The sequence below is a fragment of the Monopterus albus genome, unplaced genomic scaffold, assembly GCF_001952655.1.
Source record: "Monopterus albus unplaced genomic scaffold, M_albus_1.0 scaffold153.1, whole genome shotgun sequence".
NCBI lineage: Eukaryota > Metazoa > Chordata > Actinopteri > Synbranchiformes > Synbranchidae > Monopterus > Monopterus albus.
The window spans coordinates 85,495-102,253 of NW_018128033.1; the positions used below are offsets into that span (position 1 = coordinate 85,495).

The following is a 16,759-nucleotide window of genomic DNA, read 5'->3' on the forward strand; positions in this document are numbered from 1 at the left end:
GGTTCACATTTCAGTTTGATCACTGTCTTTCACTTGCGTGACAGACAGTTGAGCTACTGCATAGCGCAATTGTGGTTCACATTTCAGTTTTATCACTGTCTTTCACTTGCGTGACAACATTGCGCTATGCAGTAGCTCAACTGTCTAAGTGTTTTAGGGGGTGGGAGTGGTTTATAAACTCATGCTAATGTGACAGCACTGGGTGACAGCCGAGGAGGGGAAGAGACGAGAGAGCTAAGGAACTGCCATTTTGTGACAGCCTAGATACACTGAGAGGTAGGGAGGGACTCTTGTCCAGAGTCCTGATACATACACACACACACCAAATGTCATTTGAACTGAATTAGAAATCTTGGCCAGGGTGCAGAGTAGTTTCCTCAAAGGGGAAGCAACTGTCCTGAACGCTGACCTTCCCTACTCACTGAAACCATTTTTGACATTTCAATCTTTCATTCACTGGGTTTTTTTTCCTGCTTTGAGTGTCATGTGATGGGGTTTGTGACAATTCTGAGCAAAATACACAAAACACTCTGCTTAGATATTATTTGCATTTAACTGTCAGTGATCATGAACAAAACTTTACTGTAAAGCAGTGAGAGCAGGAGGAAGGAAGGAGCAAATACACTGAAATCTATTATTTGAGTTTTCAGATTATCAGGAAGAGTATTCCATATTTAATGGACTTGAATGGATTGAATGGAGAACCAGAAGCCGTATTATAAGCTTGGTACATTGGCACAGAGCATGGCTGAACAAAGGTTTTGAACTGTAGAGGAGCAGTTTGGCAAGTTATTCTAAACACCAGACAGACATTTACTTTAACGTCAGCTGCCAAACCTCAGAATGTTATTTTTGCTAAGTACAGTCTTTATTTTCTGCTTCAAGTCCAATTGGTTTCAAGGCTTTCTTGCTTGTCTGAAATCAGTACATGTTAATTAGAAAACTTAATTACACTCAGATAAATCTTGTAATAATTTTGCTTCATTAAAATACCATTAGCATGATAGCAGGATCAAACTTGAGGCGCTGTGGGGACCCTTTAATTTACACTTAAATTATGGATTCTACTTTAATCTCATTAATAATACTTTGTAATTCAAACCCTGTCTCCTACTGTAGATACGTATTATGCTTCCGCTGCCACCACCTGTCCATGGAGTTGCCAGGAGGTGGCTGAGGTGGTGGGCATACATAGTGCACACCTGTGACAACAAGGCATCCACAGTCCTGCCTGTGTCTAGGATTAGGCAACAAAAACACTTTGATAAACTGATACATTCAGTATCAACATGTTTGGGACCTGACAACTATGTAAATTAACAACATATCTTCATTATGTAATCCAGTCACAAATAGGTTCCAAATTAATTTAGGAAACAGGGTTGGTAAGTCAGAAACACTACAACCTTCTTCACTGTTTGTCACATCTTCCTGTCAGCATCTTCTTGCTCAGTATCTGCCACCGGAGCACAAAGCATCAATTCATCAGTTTCCCTGTAAATTAAAGATTTACATATTGAAAAACAAAGCTATCTGTCATCCTTATGGTTCAGGTTTTTGCCAATGACAAGCCAAGCCATTATTCATCTAAACACAATGGGCACCGTCTGTTAGGTAGGACTTCATCCACTTGAAAGTAAGTGGAAGCTCTTTGTATTTTAACTAGCTGGTTTAAAATACTGGTTGGCGGCCTTTTAAAGGCCTAGCATGAGGCAAGAACTACATTTCTTTACCCAAATAAACCATGCAGCTTGGGTTTTACAAACCTACTACAACATACAGTACATAAGCTGACTCAGGTGGGATTACTGAGGGGGCGTAGTCATCATGACGCAAAACAACCGCGAAAAGACACAAAATAGACAAAGAGAAATGAAATAACCAAAATGAGTGACATAACTACCACAAAGAGACTAAATGAGTGACTCTTGCTCTTTTGTAGGAGGGGTTGGGCTTATTGTTTCATAATCCATCCATGTCTCAGGCCCAAAGCTATAAGCAGCAGTTGGCACTGCTCATGAGAGCAGAACAATCTGGTCAAAGGTCAGATCTATCTGAGAGCAGTTGAACTGGGGATACAAGGTCACTGAATTTGATAAATAAAATAAGCAGCATGATATTATAACTATAAACCCTACATTTCAGAATAAGGTTTTAAAACAAAACAGTCATATTTAAATTGATAGTTAGGTGGTAAATAATATTTCTGCCATTTAAATGTACTGCTTCATTCTAGGATCTGATTCTCAAATTGTAAAAGCAATTTTGAAAACTTCTGGCAATCAGATTCCTTTTACAATGATAATATTTGTTCATACAGCTTCTGTTGTTGACACTAACTGTCTCTGGATATCCCCCTCAGCCCTCTCCATTTTCCCACTCACTCTTTCTATGTGCCCACTCACCCAGGAACTAATCGGCTGTTGGAAAGTCATCAAAAAGTTGGACAATTATATAGACCTCCAGCTGGACACAAACAAAACTGAAATGAAATCATTGTGTTGTCTTACACAGTATTAAAAATGGTGAATAAAGATAAGTTTGGAGATCTCTGTGCTATAGGCTTTTAGGGAACACATTACAATAGCATTTTAGGCATTTCATGTCCTTACCACATTAAAATTAACAAAGACGATGACTCTGCAATAATCTCATGCAAATTTAAAATGGAGAGCTCACGTGTGGTTTGTATTTGTGTGATTGCAAATCTGTTTGTGTTTGGATGTCTCTCTCTTTCTGTATCCTACTCACTCGACTGTGTCTTCCCAGCTACACCAGTGTCTCTGATCCAGCTCTTGCATGTCCTCCCTGAATTTGGCCAGGCAGATTTCTTCAATTAGGTTTTCATAGTGTGGTCCGCATCCCAGTGCCAGAACACACTGGGACACTGCTGAAAGAAAGGGGAGGGGGGAGAGGAGAGGAGAAGGTGAAAAGGAAGAGAGAGAGAGGAGCAAAGTAAAAAGTCAGAGTAAAATAAAGAATAGCAGATAGTTTTGTCCTATAAACTTTTTTAAATACATATGGTTGATATACTGGAGCACTGACATATTATGTGTTTATACATCAACAATCTAGAAGATAAACAAAAAGACAGCCATGTCTTCTGGAACTGTTCTTACTAAATGTGGAGTAGTGTTGCCACATCCTAACCAAATGAATATTATTTGGTCAAGTTAAGTTATCACAGTTATGTAAATAAAGGCATTGCTACCAGTAACACTTCTGGGAAGGCAGCAGTATCACAGCCAAAAGCTTTCCATTAGGTTGTCTTCAGTGGTTCAGTAAGTATAGCAGGGGAAAATATCTGTGGCTCCTGGTTGTGTAGAAACTGCACATTTATCTATTAGCAGTCCAGTGGAAAGTCGTATTTATGTTACTAAAATAAAAACACTTGTCACACTAATCTTTCCTCCTGTAACCCGACAATGGTTATAATGAAATATCTCAAACAGTCTGGGACAAAATGTTTTTATTTGAACTCAACCTTATTCCATCGCTTAAACATGTATCTTTCAAATCAATTTTATGCTGCAGGCTCCCTTCATACTCACGATGAGTCAGTTTACAATGAATGGAGAAAAGGTCATGGTTGACTGAAGATTTTCCCATTTCCTCCTGCAATCATATATCAATTTCAAACTGAAACTGAAAATAATAAGTGAGGCCACCTTTTCTATTTGAAAGTGACTCAGGGTGCACACAGGTATCAGGGTGCTGAGGTTTGGCCTGCAAGTCTGTCATTGTCTGTGTTAGGCCCCAGTGTCTTCTCATTCATCATACTCAGGTAGAGGTTGTAGGGAGGCAAGAGCTGGTATTACTTCTATTTTCATTTCACAAAGCCTGATCCTTGCACTTGCTTGCTGGAGCCAATCCCAGCTGACATTGGGTGAGAGGCAGGGTCCACCCTGGACGGGTCGCCAGTCTATGACAGGGCTGACATGTAGGCAAACAACCACCCACACTCATACGGACAATTTAGTCACCAGTCAACCTAAGCTGCATGTCTTTGGACAATGGCAGGGACAACCTGGAGAGAACCCACACAGGCACAGGGAGAACTTGTAAACTCTGCACAGGAAGGCCTCGGGTTGACCCAGGCTCAAACCTGGAACCTTCTTGCTGTGAGGCAACAGGACTAACCATCGTGTTGCATTAGCTGTATGTGTTTGCTCCCGACACCGTTCAGTATTAAACTCATACCTTACAGCACACATGGTTTTTGATATAATCAATGGATTTTTTTAATGTTATATGATCTATTATATCATAAAATTAAATTAAATATGATCAACTGTTTGTATAACAGGCAAGAAATGTGTTGGTGAACTGAAGTTTAATCACTCAAAAAATAATATACTAATAAAAACCAACAATATCAGACAAACCATTCTATGATATGATCAGCTAAATAAAGCCTACAACAATGGGAGGATTTTTAAAAATGCTTTACTTCCACTTGATACCAATCATTCAGCAGCTTGCCTGACCTGTAATGGCCATATAGGCACATGTGCTGCATACTGAAAACCTTGAAAGTTCGATTCATTTTGACTAGTAACCCGTACGTGCACTGCTCCCTGTGTACAGGCCAAGCAGCCAGCCTCAGGGGGCTGTGTGTACTTTATGTGTTTGTGTGTTATGTATATTTGTGTATGAGATGGAATTGGAATATCTGTCTATTCTCCTTTGTCATCATCATCCAAGATGCAAGAAATTAACAGAAAGGCCTTGCAGCAAGACAACGGGAGCTGCATATGGAGATTTCATTACTGAAAACATTTTTCTATTTGGATTTTTGACATTTGTTTATGCTCACAGAATACATATCAGAACAGATGAAAGAGTTGCAGTGTGTGTGCATTTAACATCTACAGTGTGCGCAGGGAGACTTGCATGTTTGTGTGTGCATGTAGTTTTAGAGCTGCCCAGCTGTGGGTCCTGACAGTTCTGATCCTCTCTTAATTCCTTTACCAGACTGCCCCTTGGCTGCTTCAGAGCTCATGTACATATGACCATATACACGTGTTAGGTTTATGTCGACAGTGCCAATCTGCTGCAGATCCATCATATTACTCGCAATTAGTTTTAATCACATTTGGAGCTTTGCCAAGGAACACTGTCTAAGTAATGCATGACTAAAACTGTACTGAAATGCACTGATATGAAAAGAGACAAGCTCAAGTTCTGTATGAGCCAAAAGCAATCAGGTTAAGATGGAGCACCAGTGAGAAATTCAGGTGTATGAAATGAAGATCTAAATATAGATGAGGTAGAGGAAACGGATGACACTTCACAGCGTTTCGACTCAGTGGATTTGGGCTCACATCTTTCTTTGTCTTTGATTTTGTGTTTCACCAACTGAATAACTAAAAGCAAACGGTGTCCTGTGAAAGCCGTGCAGGGTCTGTTAATATGTTTACTGAAGTTTTTCTCATGCAAACTGAGGATTTTTCAGTTGGATAACTTGTTATGGAAGTTTATGCAAACAGGTGTGAACTTGAAACATAGTGCAAAACTGCAAACCACTATTTTTTCAATAAATAAAAAGCTAAAGAGTCAGCAAAAGTGACTTGTGTTGATTTATGTTTTTAACCTAAAGTCCAAAGCTAAAGGTTTTTAGCCACAGATAACTGGGAATACAAACTGTTTCTATCCCAGTCCCACTGCAAATTTTAAATTAGGGCAGGGACTTAATTTTAGGTCCAGTATGTATTTATCAATAGTTTAATTACAAAAGAAATAAGAAACAATCCAAAAGCCACAACAGAAACCAACAGCAATGAGGAATTAAAATGTTTTTTTTATGTTTCTTGTGCCATGTTGTTTAGTTAGAAGCTGTTTTTCTCATGAATTCCTAACATCTTCCTGGGCATTATCCCACAGTAACACACACAGTAGAAGGGGTTGGCAGAGTCAGCAAGCTCCGGAGAGGAAAATGCAAATGTTAGTGTTCTCCTTGATGTCTCGATGAAGCATGTTGGAGGGGTGTTTCGAAACGTTTCAGCTGTTGCCTCCGCAACAGACGATGTTTGATCCTCTGGGGCTGAAAATAAGCACAGTGGGACTAGAGAGTTTCAGAGGAGGGAGGTATTTCCTCCCAGCTTATCTCCATCATGTGAGGTTTGTTGTTGACAACCCTGTCATGTTAACTCCAAATCCCATTCTGAAAAATTATTTTCCTGCCAGTGATTACAGAGCCTCTACCCAAAGAACTAATGCAGGTTTAGTTAGATAGGCCACAAATGTTATTATTCTGAGGCTTCATGCTCTGTTAGAGGGTGAGGGGCCATGTGAGCAACATGGTGAGGTCAAAGGTCATAGCTCAGGGCATAGTAGCTTGTAACTGCTGGAATATGGGACAAGGGTGACGTTTAACAGAGCAAGAAGCATGGGCAGTCTGACAGACAGACAAGCTTTCAACCTTCTGACATCTTTTTCAGGGCATCAACTTATTTTAAAGAGAATACAGAGCAGAAGTTTCTTTTTCTTTTACTTAGTACCTTTCATGCAAAATATGACTTTATACCATAAGCGAATAAACAAATGTAATCCCAGTGTTAAGGTCCTAAAAATATATACTTTTGCATACAGTATATCAATTTAAATATTTTCAGATTAATATTTTCCTCCGCCTATTACAAATATGGGTTAATAAAGTAGTTTCAACACCCACTGATTTTTCTACCATATGGTGAAGAGGTTATGTTCTTTGTGGATGCTGGTTGTGATGGAGACATTGCATCTTATAGACTCAACACTGATGAAGTGTTGGAGAGTGTTTGTGCCGGTGAGTCTCATTTGAATTTATTAAACATTTATTTAAATATTACTGAATGTTAGATTTTAAGGCTTTGCCTGTGAGTGTGTGATGTCGGGTTTGAGTGAACTGTACATATTTCATGCGGCTTCCAGGAATAAAAAGTGCAGGCTGGCAGGTAAGGACCCACTGAGGATTGGATGTGAGTGGTGGGAGAAGGGGGTGCCCACAGGTTTGCTGTGCTAAGATGCTAGTAAATTAGCTTATCAGTATTAGTGCTACAGTAGCCCCCCATCAGTCACGTGACCCTCGCCTTGCAGGATGTAGCAGTCCCTTGTGACATGCAACACACAAATATAGTTGTACTGTAGTTTAATGAACTTTACATTCATTTGGGTGTCATCACTTTTCAGTTTTACTTCAATAAAGAAAACTAAACTGACTTGTTAAAAAAAGAGTACTCCACTGCTTTACTTTTGCACTACCTTGACATTGTCAGACTCTTGGTAGACAATCTATTAAATTAGTTATATTGACGCAGTAGAACCAGTGATATTATGTTTTATTAGACAATTTTTCATCTTTAACCAGTTTGCATGATAATTCAGCCATAGATTTCAGTGTGATTTCCTAGTAGCAGCTGACATAGGAGGTGAGGACCAGGCAGCAGAGGTCTGGTAAGCTCAGTTTTTTCTAAAGCCAACCCATCAGATTATGTTTTTTCTACTATTTTCAAACTTGTAGTCTTCAGACAAAACCAAAAAAATGACACAAGTGACATCGCATGAGGCTATTTATCAGACTTGATAGTAGCACTCCCCAAGAGCTGAAGACTATGATGTGTAAAATCAAACAACCTGTCTGATATCCAAATGTGTTTCCTGCTCAGATTTTATGATATAATGGTCAGAAATGATAGTCACGCCTACGATGATAAGACAAACCCTAACAAACCTAACTTAAAACTACACAAAACAAAAGCAGTAAATACTCCAAAGATCAGCTAAACTCCCTCATAACTAATGACCTCTGCCGGTCTCTGGAGTGACAAACGGATGAGTCTGTGTCTGAGTAGTGCCACACTGTTGACGTGAATAAAACAGTTTGTTGAAACTGTTTATATGTTGCAGCCTGTGACTCCTTCCTGTTTAAAAGTGACAAACAAGCGTCAGAGTCAGGCAGATGTTTTCTGTCAAAGGCTAAGACCAACTAGCAGCTAGATCTGCTGTTCACAAGTGAATCGGCATCTTTCTCTGTACTGCTGTTCTGTCTCCTTCTCTCTCACTGGCGTCATTTTCTCACCAATGGTTCATAGAGAAGGAAATCTTCATCTCTGGCTTTTGATCCAAATTACTGTTGAATGCCACTCCCCTGTCACCCAGCCTAACATCCAAACACCCACTTTGTTGACTTATAAACACTTTATAGTCATGAATCATCTCAGTTCATGAAGTAGTAAGAGGAGAAAGGGAAAATGAGAAATATATCTCCTCCCACTTCTCTTTAGATTCTGTAAAGTTACACAGGTTTTATGCATATTTGAAAAACCCACACATTCCAGGTCTTTCTCTGCAAACTTCATTATTTGATGTTCACACTCACAAAAGTTTGGCTGAGTATTTCCAACATTGCCATCACAGTCCTTCCGGTTAATATGCCAGAAAATCAGTGCATGTTCCCATTTTATGCACTGAGAAACACCAGCATCAAATTCAGTGTGGTAAACTGTAATGATATAAACGCTGAGAGCAATAAAAAACCCAGTGATTTCTTTTGTTTGTTTGTTTTTCTGCTTTCAACATGAACTTTCATTCACATACGCAGAAGACTAATGCTATTGTGTTTATTTGAAGTAACACACAGATGAGTAGGACATTCCTACATAAGTGTTTTATTTTCATTGTTTTTGCATCACTGTGACAGTTAGGCTATACAAGTTTAGAAAACAGTAAAAAGAATTTCCCATCACAGTTTGATTCTAATTGGCTATGCGATTTATCATTTCAGCTCTAGAGCCTGGCTGGTTTCTGGGTGCCTAAGGAACTAATTAAACTGCCATTCTGAGCTCAACAACACATTATTGTAATAACTGTAATACAAATAATTATACCTGTACTATCCATTAAACATTTGCATCACAAAAAAAGAGCGTGTAAAGTCAAATCAGTGTTTGTTTAAAGTGTCACAAATCCATGCATTTCCTGTTGGTATACTTCCTCCTTCTGTCTGCCCCTTGTTCCAGCTTTACCTTGCTCACTACCTGTCCTGATCCTTCTTGCCTGTTTTCCACTAACAGTCAAGGGGCTATATATTTAAACCTGCAGCTCACACTGTCGCCTTGCCAGATTGTTGTCAGAAAGACCTCCTTCAGAGACAATTTTTAAAAGTCAAGTGGTCACTCTGCAGTTTTGTTCCAGTCCAGTTTTCTTGTTATGTATTCAAGTTGCTTCCAAGTTCTTCACATTGCTCGATGAAGAGCTGCCTGTGGGCACTAATTTAGGGCTTTTCTCCCCACTGCTTCTGGCAAACATTCTGTGCCCTTGTGTTCAGAGTTTTCTGCTCAGCTTTATATTCATGTATAGACTCGTACCTCCTTTGTTCAGACTCTTGTCTCTCATGCTCATGCACAGCCTCTGGTGTTTTCCTGTTATCTAATGGTTTATCTGTGTTTTGTCAAGTACTGTTTTGCCAAGCCAACATGTATTACTGACTGAGTGCCTTTTGGTAGTTATTAGTTGATGCCAAGTTGCTTCATACAGTAGATTGCTGCTGATAGTTATGCTCTCAAGCTTCTCTTTGCTGCTTTTCATTTTGCAGGCTGTTCAGAGTATTTTTCTGTCAGGAGAGATGTTTTTTGTTGTTGTTGTGTTTTGAGCCTTGCCTAAGCCTTTTATGTTTCTGTGTATATTCTGTATTTAGTTCAGCATTTCACTTCTTAAAGCTCACATTTAGCTCTAGCTTATCTTGCCTCTGCTCCTGCTGCAGAATTCATCTGTTTAGTTCAAGTGGTCTTTGCTGTGAATAAAGCTTTGTGTTTTTGTGCTTTTTACATTGCCTCTCAGTGCTTTCTGAACTTGGGTCCATAATTAAATACTCAATTTAAATACTAATTTGTGACACCAAGGGTTACAGGTATTTAGTGTCTTTGCATTTTGCATTGTTTGCACTGGTTGTTGCTTGTTAATCCTGCTTATTTTGTTATATTACACAGCCTTATGCTGGTTTACTGTTTACTTGCCCCTTGCACGGGGATATGTACGTACACATTGAGAGCCGATGTACCAGAGTCAAATTCCTCATGTGTCCGACACACCTGGCCAATAAAGCTGATTCCGATTCTTCCAAAACTGCCAGTATGGCTCTTCCAAAAATAACATAGTTGGGTGATTTCTGATCTGCCACCTCTAAGGCTAAGGTGTGATTAAATTTGGCACGTTTAGGAAAAGAAACTGTGGTCACAAACTTTGTACACTATGGCGTTATATTTGTGCCAAATTCCTGAGCGAGCAATGGGACATTTTGAGCGCACGCATCTGACATCCTGAGCACGGAATGTTTTTTTGCGTCAGCCTCATCCTGAGGAATTTCAAAGCACTATAACATCATACTCTCTTGTCATTTACATATACAGTCTGTCATTTCAATAAGTGGTTAATAGATGGGAAATGCTTACGCTGCTGAAAGCTGCTGTCTCATTCTGCCCTTTCCCAGTTTCAATATTTAAAATACCTGAATAAAATATCCCGTTCCTTGCTTCTGCTTTATTGCTTCTGTAAAATTAAAGGTCAGGCTGTAAATATCAAAACCCTAACACTTTATGATTCATTGTGCTCATTCTCTAACAGAAACACTTTCTCTCTCTGCTAATATCATTTCTACTTCTTGCTTAAATATCATGCACCTGCAAGCTACAAACCTGGGGCACTTCATGAACATGACCATGTGATGTAAAGGTGGCGCATGAAATGTTCCAAAATAACCCTGTTTACATCATTTATACAGAGCTAATCATGTTATATATTAATCTTGGCTAGACTGACCTGCTAGGAAGCCCCTACGGCAAAAACTTTGTTGTTGAGGTCTCATTTACCGCCACCCACAGCAGCTTCTTTACTTCCCAAGACACTGACAGAGCCCCAGGGTGCTTATTTTTTACCCATGTGGTAATCCAACCTTAGCATTAACATCCAGATCTTTATACTTTGGATAATGGTGAGGTTATCAAGTCTCATACAGAAACTCATATGGCTAAAAGCTCCATTTGCTGTCTGCGATGAAATCTTTAGACACACCAGCTGCATTTACAACACAAGAATGATGTACTGTGAGCAGCAATAGTTCTGTCTCAATGTTCTCTCAACAAATACGGTAATTAATTAACCAGCATCCCGAGAACCGCCTGTATTGGACTCTTTTGACATAAATTATGGGGCAGTGTGAGCAAGACAGAAACATCAAACTCACTTTCCCATCTGCTAACCACAGTGATGTGGAAATTCAGAATGCCAACCCCCAAAGGCTGTCTCTGTCTACCAATTTAACTTTTTTTTTTAAACAGCTGATAACCAAGTGCAATTTGAGACAAAACAAACCACAACAAACCTCGTGAACTCCTGATCGGCCTACAAGTTGGCGGTTTAATCACAGCTGGATACAAATGAGCCTTCTCTGTTGAACAAGATGTGCATGTCTAATGAATTAGCAGAAAGCCGGTAGCAGTGTATCAGCTGTCGTCATTACATCTTATTACAGTCTTACCTCTAACGCTGTCACTCACGCTCGCATACACACAAATTAAGGCTTCTCTCTGTCTCTTGCTATGTGCAGACCTAATCAGACAGTTGAAGACATAGTGGGTGCATCTAACAACATCCCTGACAGTATTCAAGTAATTAAACAAAATGAGCAATTTATTTCCTTTCTTTCCGAACTTTATTGCAACACACAAACACACACACATTACTCAACCCTCTATCTGTGACACACCAACTTGACATGGCCATGAAAATTAGCCGTTCTGTCCCGTCCCAGGTACATTTAGTGCTATTAAAACCCAGGGCGTGCTTCACTGCAACATGTCACTGCTTCCTGAAAAGCAACAGCATAAATAAGCCACTGAATTTGAATATAACCTGGAGCTACCTGGTTGGGCTCAGCATCAAAGGAAATAAAACAGAAATGCACAGCAAGGCCACAAAAATCACAGCCAGCACATCACATCAGACAGCTGCAGTGCATTTAATTTGGGGGTTTAAATAATAGTTGTGCTTTAGTCTGAAGAGGCTGAATTGCCTTTGGGTTACTACTAAATTATTCAGTCTGACACTGGCTTCATTCGAACCATGTTCAGTTCTGTTCTGCCTTCACATTACATATTGAAATGGCCCCAATCAGATTTGTTTTTCAGTGACTTTTCACTGAATAAACCAAATCAGATTTCTTCATCAGACCTGGGCCACTAGCACGTGATCCTAGATCTGACTCGTATCCCGTCTCTGACTATGTGGCCACTGTCAGAGCAATCGGATCCAAGTTCATGTGTTTTTTTTTTTTATGTCTCATCTCTCTCCACAATGGCATACTGCTTGTTATCGTCAGTCAGTGTCTGTACCTCACGTACCAGTAAAAACAAACATGGAGGAGAGATGGGGGAGAGACAGCAACAGGGGTCAGTGGAGAGGCAAGGACGTTTCAAATTTATTGGACATTTATGGAGAAGGTTCTGGTCAAGGTAAACTGGAAGTAATATATTGTAACTGTGCAGTTTTTGACCATTGCGCAAATGATATTATTGCTGTTATTCTTCCATTCTCACATTTCAAAAAGGTCGGATATGACTATCTGTGATGTAAATGTAGCCCGGCAGTGACTGATGTATTCGCTCTCTCTGACATCAGTCACACTCAACGCTGAGGCAATATTAGGTAGCAGACAGCAAGTTCATAGTCAATGGCAAAGTATGGCTTTGTTAACATGAAGGGCTGAGAAGCTACAAGTCTGAGCAACCCTCATGGGTATGTGAGATATTTACCAGGAGGTTGATATGACTAGTAACATGATAATAAATAATGTATAATATCACATTAATTATCACTGACTTCAGATTCAATGTGTTTATTTACGTTTAGGCAAAACCCCAGTCTTTCCTTAACCTTAACCTTCTGTTGCCTAAACCCAACGCCAGCCTGAGGTCTTTCTTTGTGGAAGTTTTGTAGATGTAAACGGGCCACGTCTGCTGCTCGGCGTGGGATCAGCACTGTAGAGCACTGTGGGTGCTTCCTGTGGCTAGTTCACTCCGTGTCTGTTTTGTGGTGGGCAGGTAGTGTTCAGTGGGTTTATCTGGGCTATTTCAGTAAAATCAGCTGCCTGCTACAACGAGAAACACTGATGTCAGTGGTGAGACTGAAGCGAAACAGTAGAATTGCAAGTCACTTAATCAAAACAATGAGTTGTAACAGGAAGTAAGAAAACTATAAAGAAATGATGACCCGCATGCAGCAGATGTGTTTTCATAGTGAAGCAGAGGAAGCTAGAAATCTCAAGGTCACCTCAGCTGCCTGCATAAAAACACAAGGGTGAGAGTTAAGCCAAAAGAATGCTAACAATTCTGGACACAGCATGAGAGAATAAAAAGTGATTACCCAACAGAAACAAGAGGTAAGCAGAGCACAGAAGAAAAAAAAAAGAAATGATGATAAAGTGCACTGTTCAAGTGCATTTTACATGACTTAAAACTCCTGAATGTGCTGCTGCTGCATGTTGCCAACAGTTCAGAGCAGAGTGAGAACAAATTCAAAGTAACAGTACAACATATTGCCAGAATACATTATGTTCAGAGCTCCCATATGTTTCTTCCAGAATCTTTTTCTCTACCTAATTTATTTATTTAATGTTGTCTTAAATGAGTGCAAATAGCTTCTGGCAAACACACTGTGTTCCAGTGCCAAGGTATAAATTAGGTGTGAGAAAAGGGACAGCGCTGCAGAAGGAATGCTTACTTGCTGCATGAAATAATGTGATCATATAGTTTCTGCTACATTCAAGGTGTCAATCATTATTAAATGAAGTGATGCGATTGTAAACATTTCTTTTTGTATTTTAAGAAAGCAAGATAAGCCATGTGATAGTATTAAACATAAACTAAAGCTTTATTCGTTCCATTTCTATATGACGAGAGTAGACCAGTATATCATCTGAAGCACAGGTATGACAACTGGGACAACAGCTGGAAGTGTGGGTGATATAGAAAGGGAATAAAGATAATCACGCTGACTCTGTAGAAACCATAGGCTACTCTACGTTGACAAAATTATATAATTATCTGCAAGATCCACTGCTTGTCTCTTTCCATATTAGACAGTAGGGTATTTATTGTGCCCTCATTTTTGCCCCAAAAATCAATGACTCCTGGAAACTCCTTTAGAAAAATGTGATGTCTATATAACACATTGCATTTGGAATATGGCATATTTTACATTCTGCTTATTTGTCTTTAGGTTGAAGCATCTCAGTGACTACAATATTTGTGCTGAAAGCAGAGGGGGGGTTGGCCTCTATTTCCCAGGAGAATAAAAATAACCAAATAATAGTCCAAATATGATGATGCATTGCCTCAATAATTTAATATTATCTGCTTGTATAAATGCTTTTACAAGGTTGAGAGAATATGACACACACACAGGGGAAAACCAGAAGGTAAAAATTGACCTTGTATGCCCAAAATAATCACAAAAAAGTGTTGATTATCATCACACTTGATGTGATTAGATAACCCCTCCCTAAAGCTGTATGTAGAGTTGTAGATGACTGTAGTGGTGCGGTGAGTGCCACTATAACTATGAAGTGGTTTCAGTCCGTAGGCTGAAAGCTCTGCCTCACAGTTTTGAAGAGTGTGAAAAGCGCTGAAGAAATTAGATTTATTTTTATTCAGGTCTGGCTCTATCTTCTTTATTGGAAGAAATATGCCCTACTAGGTTTATCAAACCAAATTAAATGGCCTGCACTGGAGCAGACAACAATAAGGCAAATAAATAAACAAACAAATAAACAGATAGATAAATAAATGGTTTCCCTCATATCAACATGATCGCTGCAGGTAAATGAGAGTTTTATCACAGGGATTATTATTAGCACTCCGATGTAAAACCACTTATATTTGATTAGGTTTTTAATAAAGAGAGGAAAGAGAGGGAGAGGGGGAACTAGAGAGAGACTGCTGCAGAGTAACTGGTTTGACAAATATCTCTCAGGACAGAGTCTGACAAAGACAAATAGAACTATGAGGAGCATGTACAGCAAGGCCAGCAAAAACATGTCCAGTTTTCCATGTAATTCTCACTCATTATTTTTCTCCCACCCTTTTCTCCCAGTTATCTTCATGGGCTCTTGTTCGTGCCACTACTTCACCCATATAGATCAATGCTTTCTCACCCACACAGATCATTTACAGGTGACACTGATTATATAGGGACTGGGTAAACATAATGTCCTTGGTGACTTCTGTATGATCACGTGATAAAATGGGTGGATCCACTATTTCCTGTCATTTTAGTGACACAAGGAGAACAAATGCTAATTGTAGGGTAATGCCAGCTGTTAATCACAACAGTGACAGGGTCTGATAAACACAAGCCAGCCAAGCTTCTTTCTAGATGTGGATACTGTGTAGACTTTCATTTGCTTAATTAAATTTTTTAACCATTATTCAATGTGTGTGTGTGTGTGTGTGTGTGTGTTGCCTGGTCCTCTTATTGTATATTGTGAGGCACTGATTGTGGACTCTGACTGATCTAGAGTTTAGACATGATGCACAGGTTCAATGTCCATTTCCTCCCTTTGATAAAAGCATCATGTACACACACACAAACACACACATTCGAAAACATGCTTCTCACACTTTTTAATAAAATAATGACTCAAGCCAGTGTGTCTTCTCTGACAGACAGCTCACATTTATTACACACTGCAAACACATGCCCACCCTGACGGTTACACAACCAGATGCAGCTGCACTTGCCTTTCCACCCCTAAACATAAGCACACTGTACATTGTGACAATTACTGATGCATATGGTGCATGTGTGTGTTTGTGTGCCTGCAACATCTATCTCTGTCAAGTTGAGTCCCATCCATCACCAGCTAATCATTATAGTGAGCAAAGCTTTCAGCACAGAGGTCTGCCCTGAGTGACTGGCTCCGGTAATAGCATACAATTATTGTAGCTGGAAAGACACACAACAATATCATGAGCTGCAACACTACTGCAGCGTGTTATTTACAAAGCAATAAAGACATATTCCTCTTCTCTTCTACAGTCTGTCCATTTTCCATAACCCTCATCTACATTCAAAGCAATTACAGAATTAAACTGTATAATTAAAGAAACGTTCTGATAAGTTGAAGGAATCATTAGTCCCAAGCTGAGACAAGCATCCTTTTTATGTTGATAAGAGACAAAGCCGCTTTCCTGAGCTCTGGCACTGAGCACTATGCTGTAAGAGACCACTTGAACCCTGGGGTCTGGGCTACACTGTAGCACTCGAGGAAAGGTGGGGTTTTTTTGGCACTGTAATTGTCAGAAAATGTATTTGCCCAAATGAATACTGGGTGGTAATGGCAGACATGTTAGATCTCTCTCTAAGCACATACAGACACACAACAGAGTAAAGACTTGAATAAATGAAGCATAATAAATGCAGATGACCGTATACAGGGAACAATGTCTCACTGAATGGTTTATGATTATGAAAATGATAGGAATCATGTGGAATGGCCTTCATAGAACAAAGTAGTCAGCAATCTGTTTGAGCATCACCATCAAATGAGGAGCTATCTTTTTCAAAGAAGCACTTCCCTAGAGGCTCTGGGTTCTCAGGATGTCCTTGAAATAAGATTTTGTTGTGACATTCTGGGTGAAATGGCTCGACAGGCATTGAGTTTGTCATAAAGTCTAGTACATGTGACGTTCACATCCCCTCACAGGATGAATTCTGACTTCGTTGA

At 39.6% G+C, this 16,759-nt stretch overlaps 1 protein-coding gene across 2 annotated transcripts in view; it reads right to left on the minus strand.

The window, feature by feature from the left end:
• The window catches only part of ramp1 (receptor activity modifying protein 1), a 49,704-nt gene that overhangs the window by 16,672 nt on the left and 16,273 nt on the right, over positions 1–16,759 (minus strand). Inside the window, exon 3 of one of the 2 annotated variants that reach the window (XM_020614906.1) lies at positions 2,752–2,890. In XM_020614906.1, coding sequence (XP_020470562.1) covers positions 2,752–2,890 — 139 coding nt within the window. The remainder of the gene's footprint in view (positions 1–2,751; positions 2,891–16,759) is intronic. The other variant, XM_020614907.1, reaches the window with a different exon arrangement.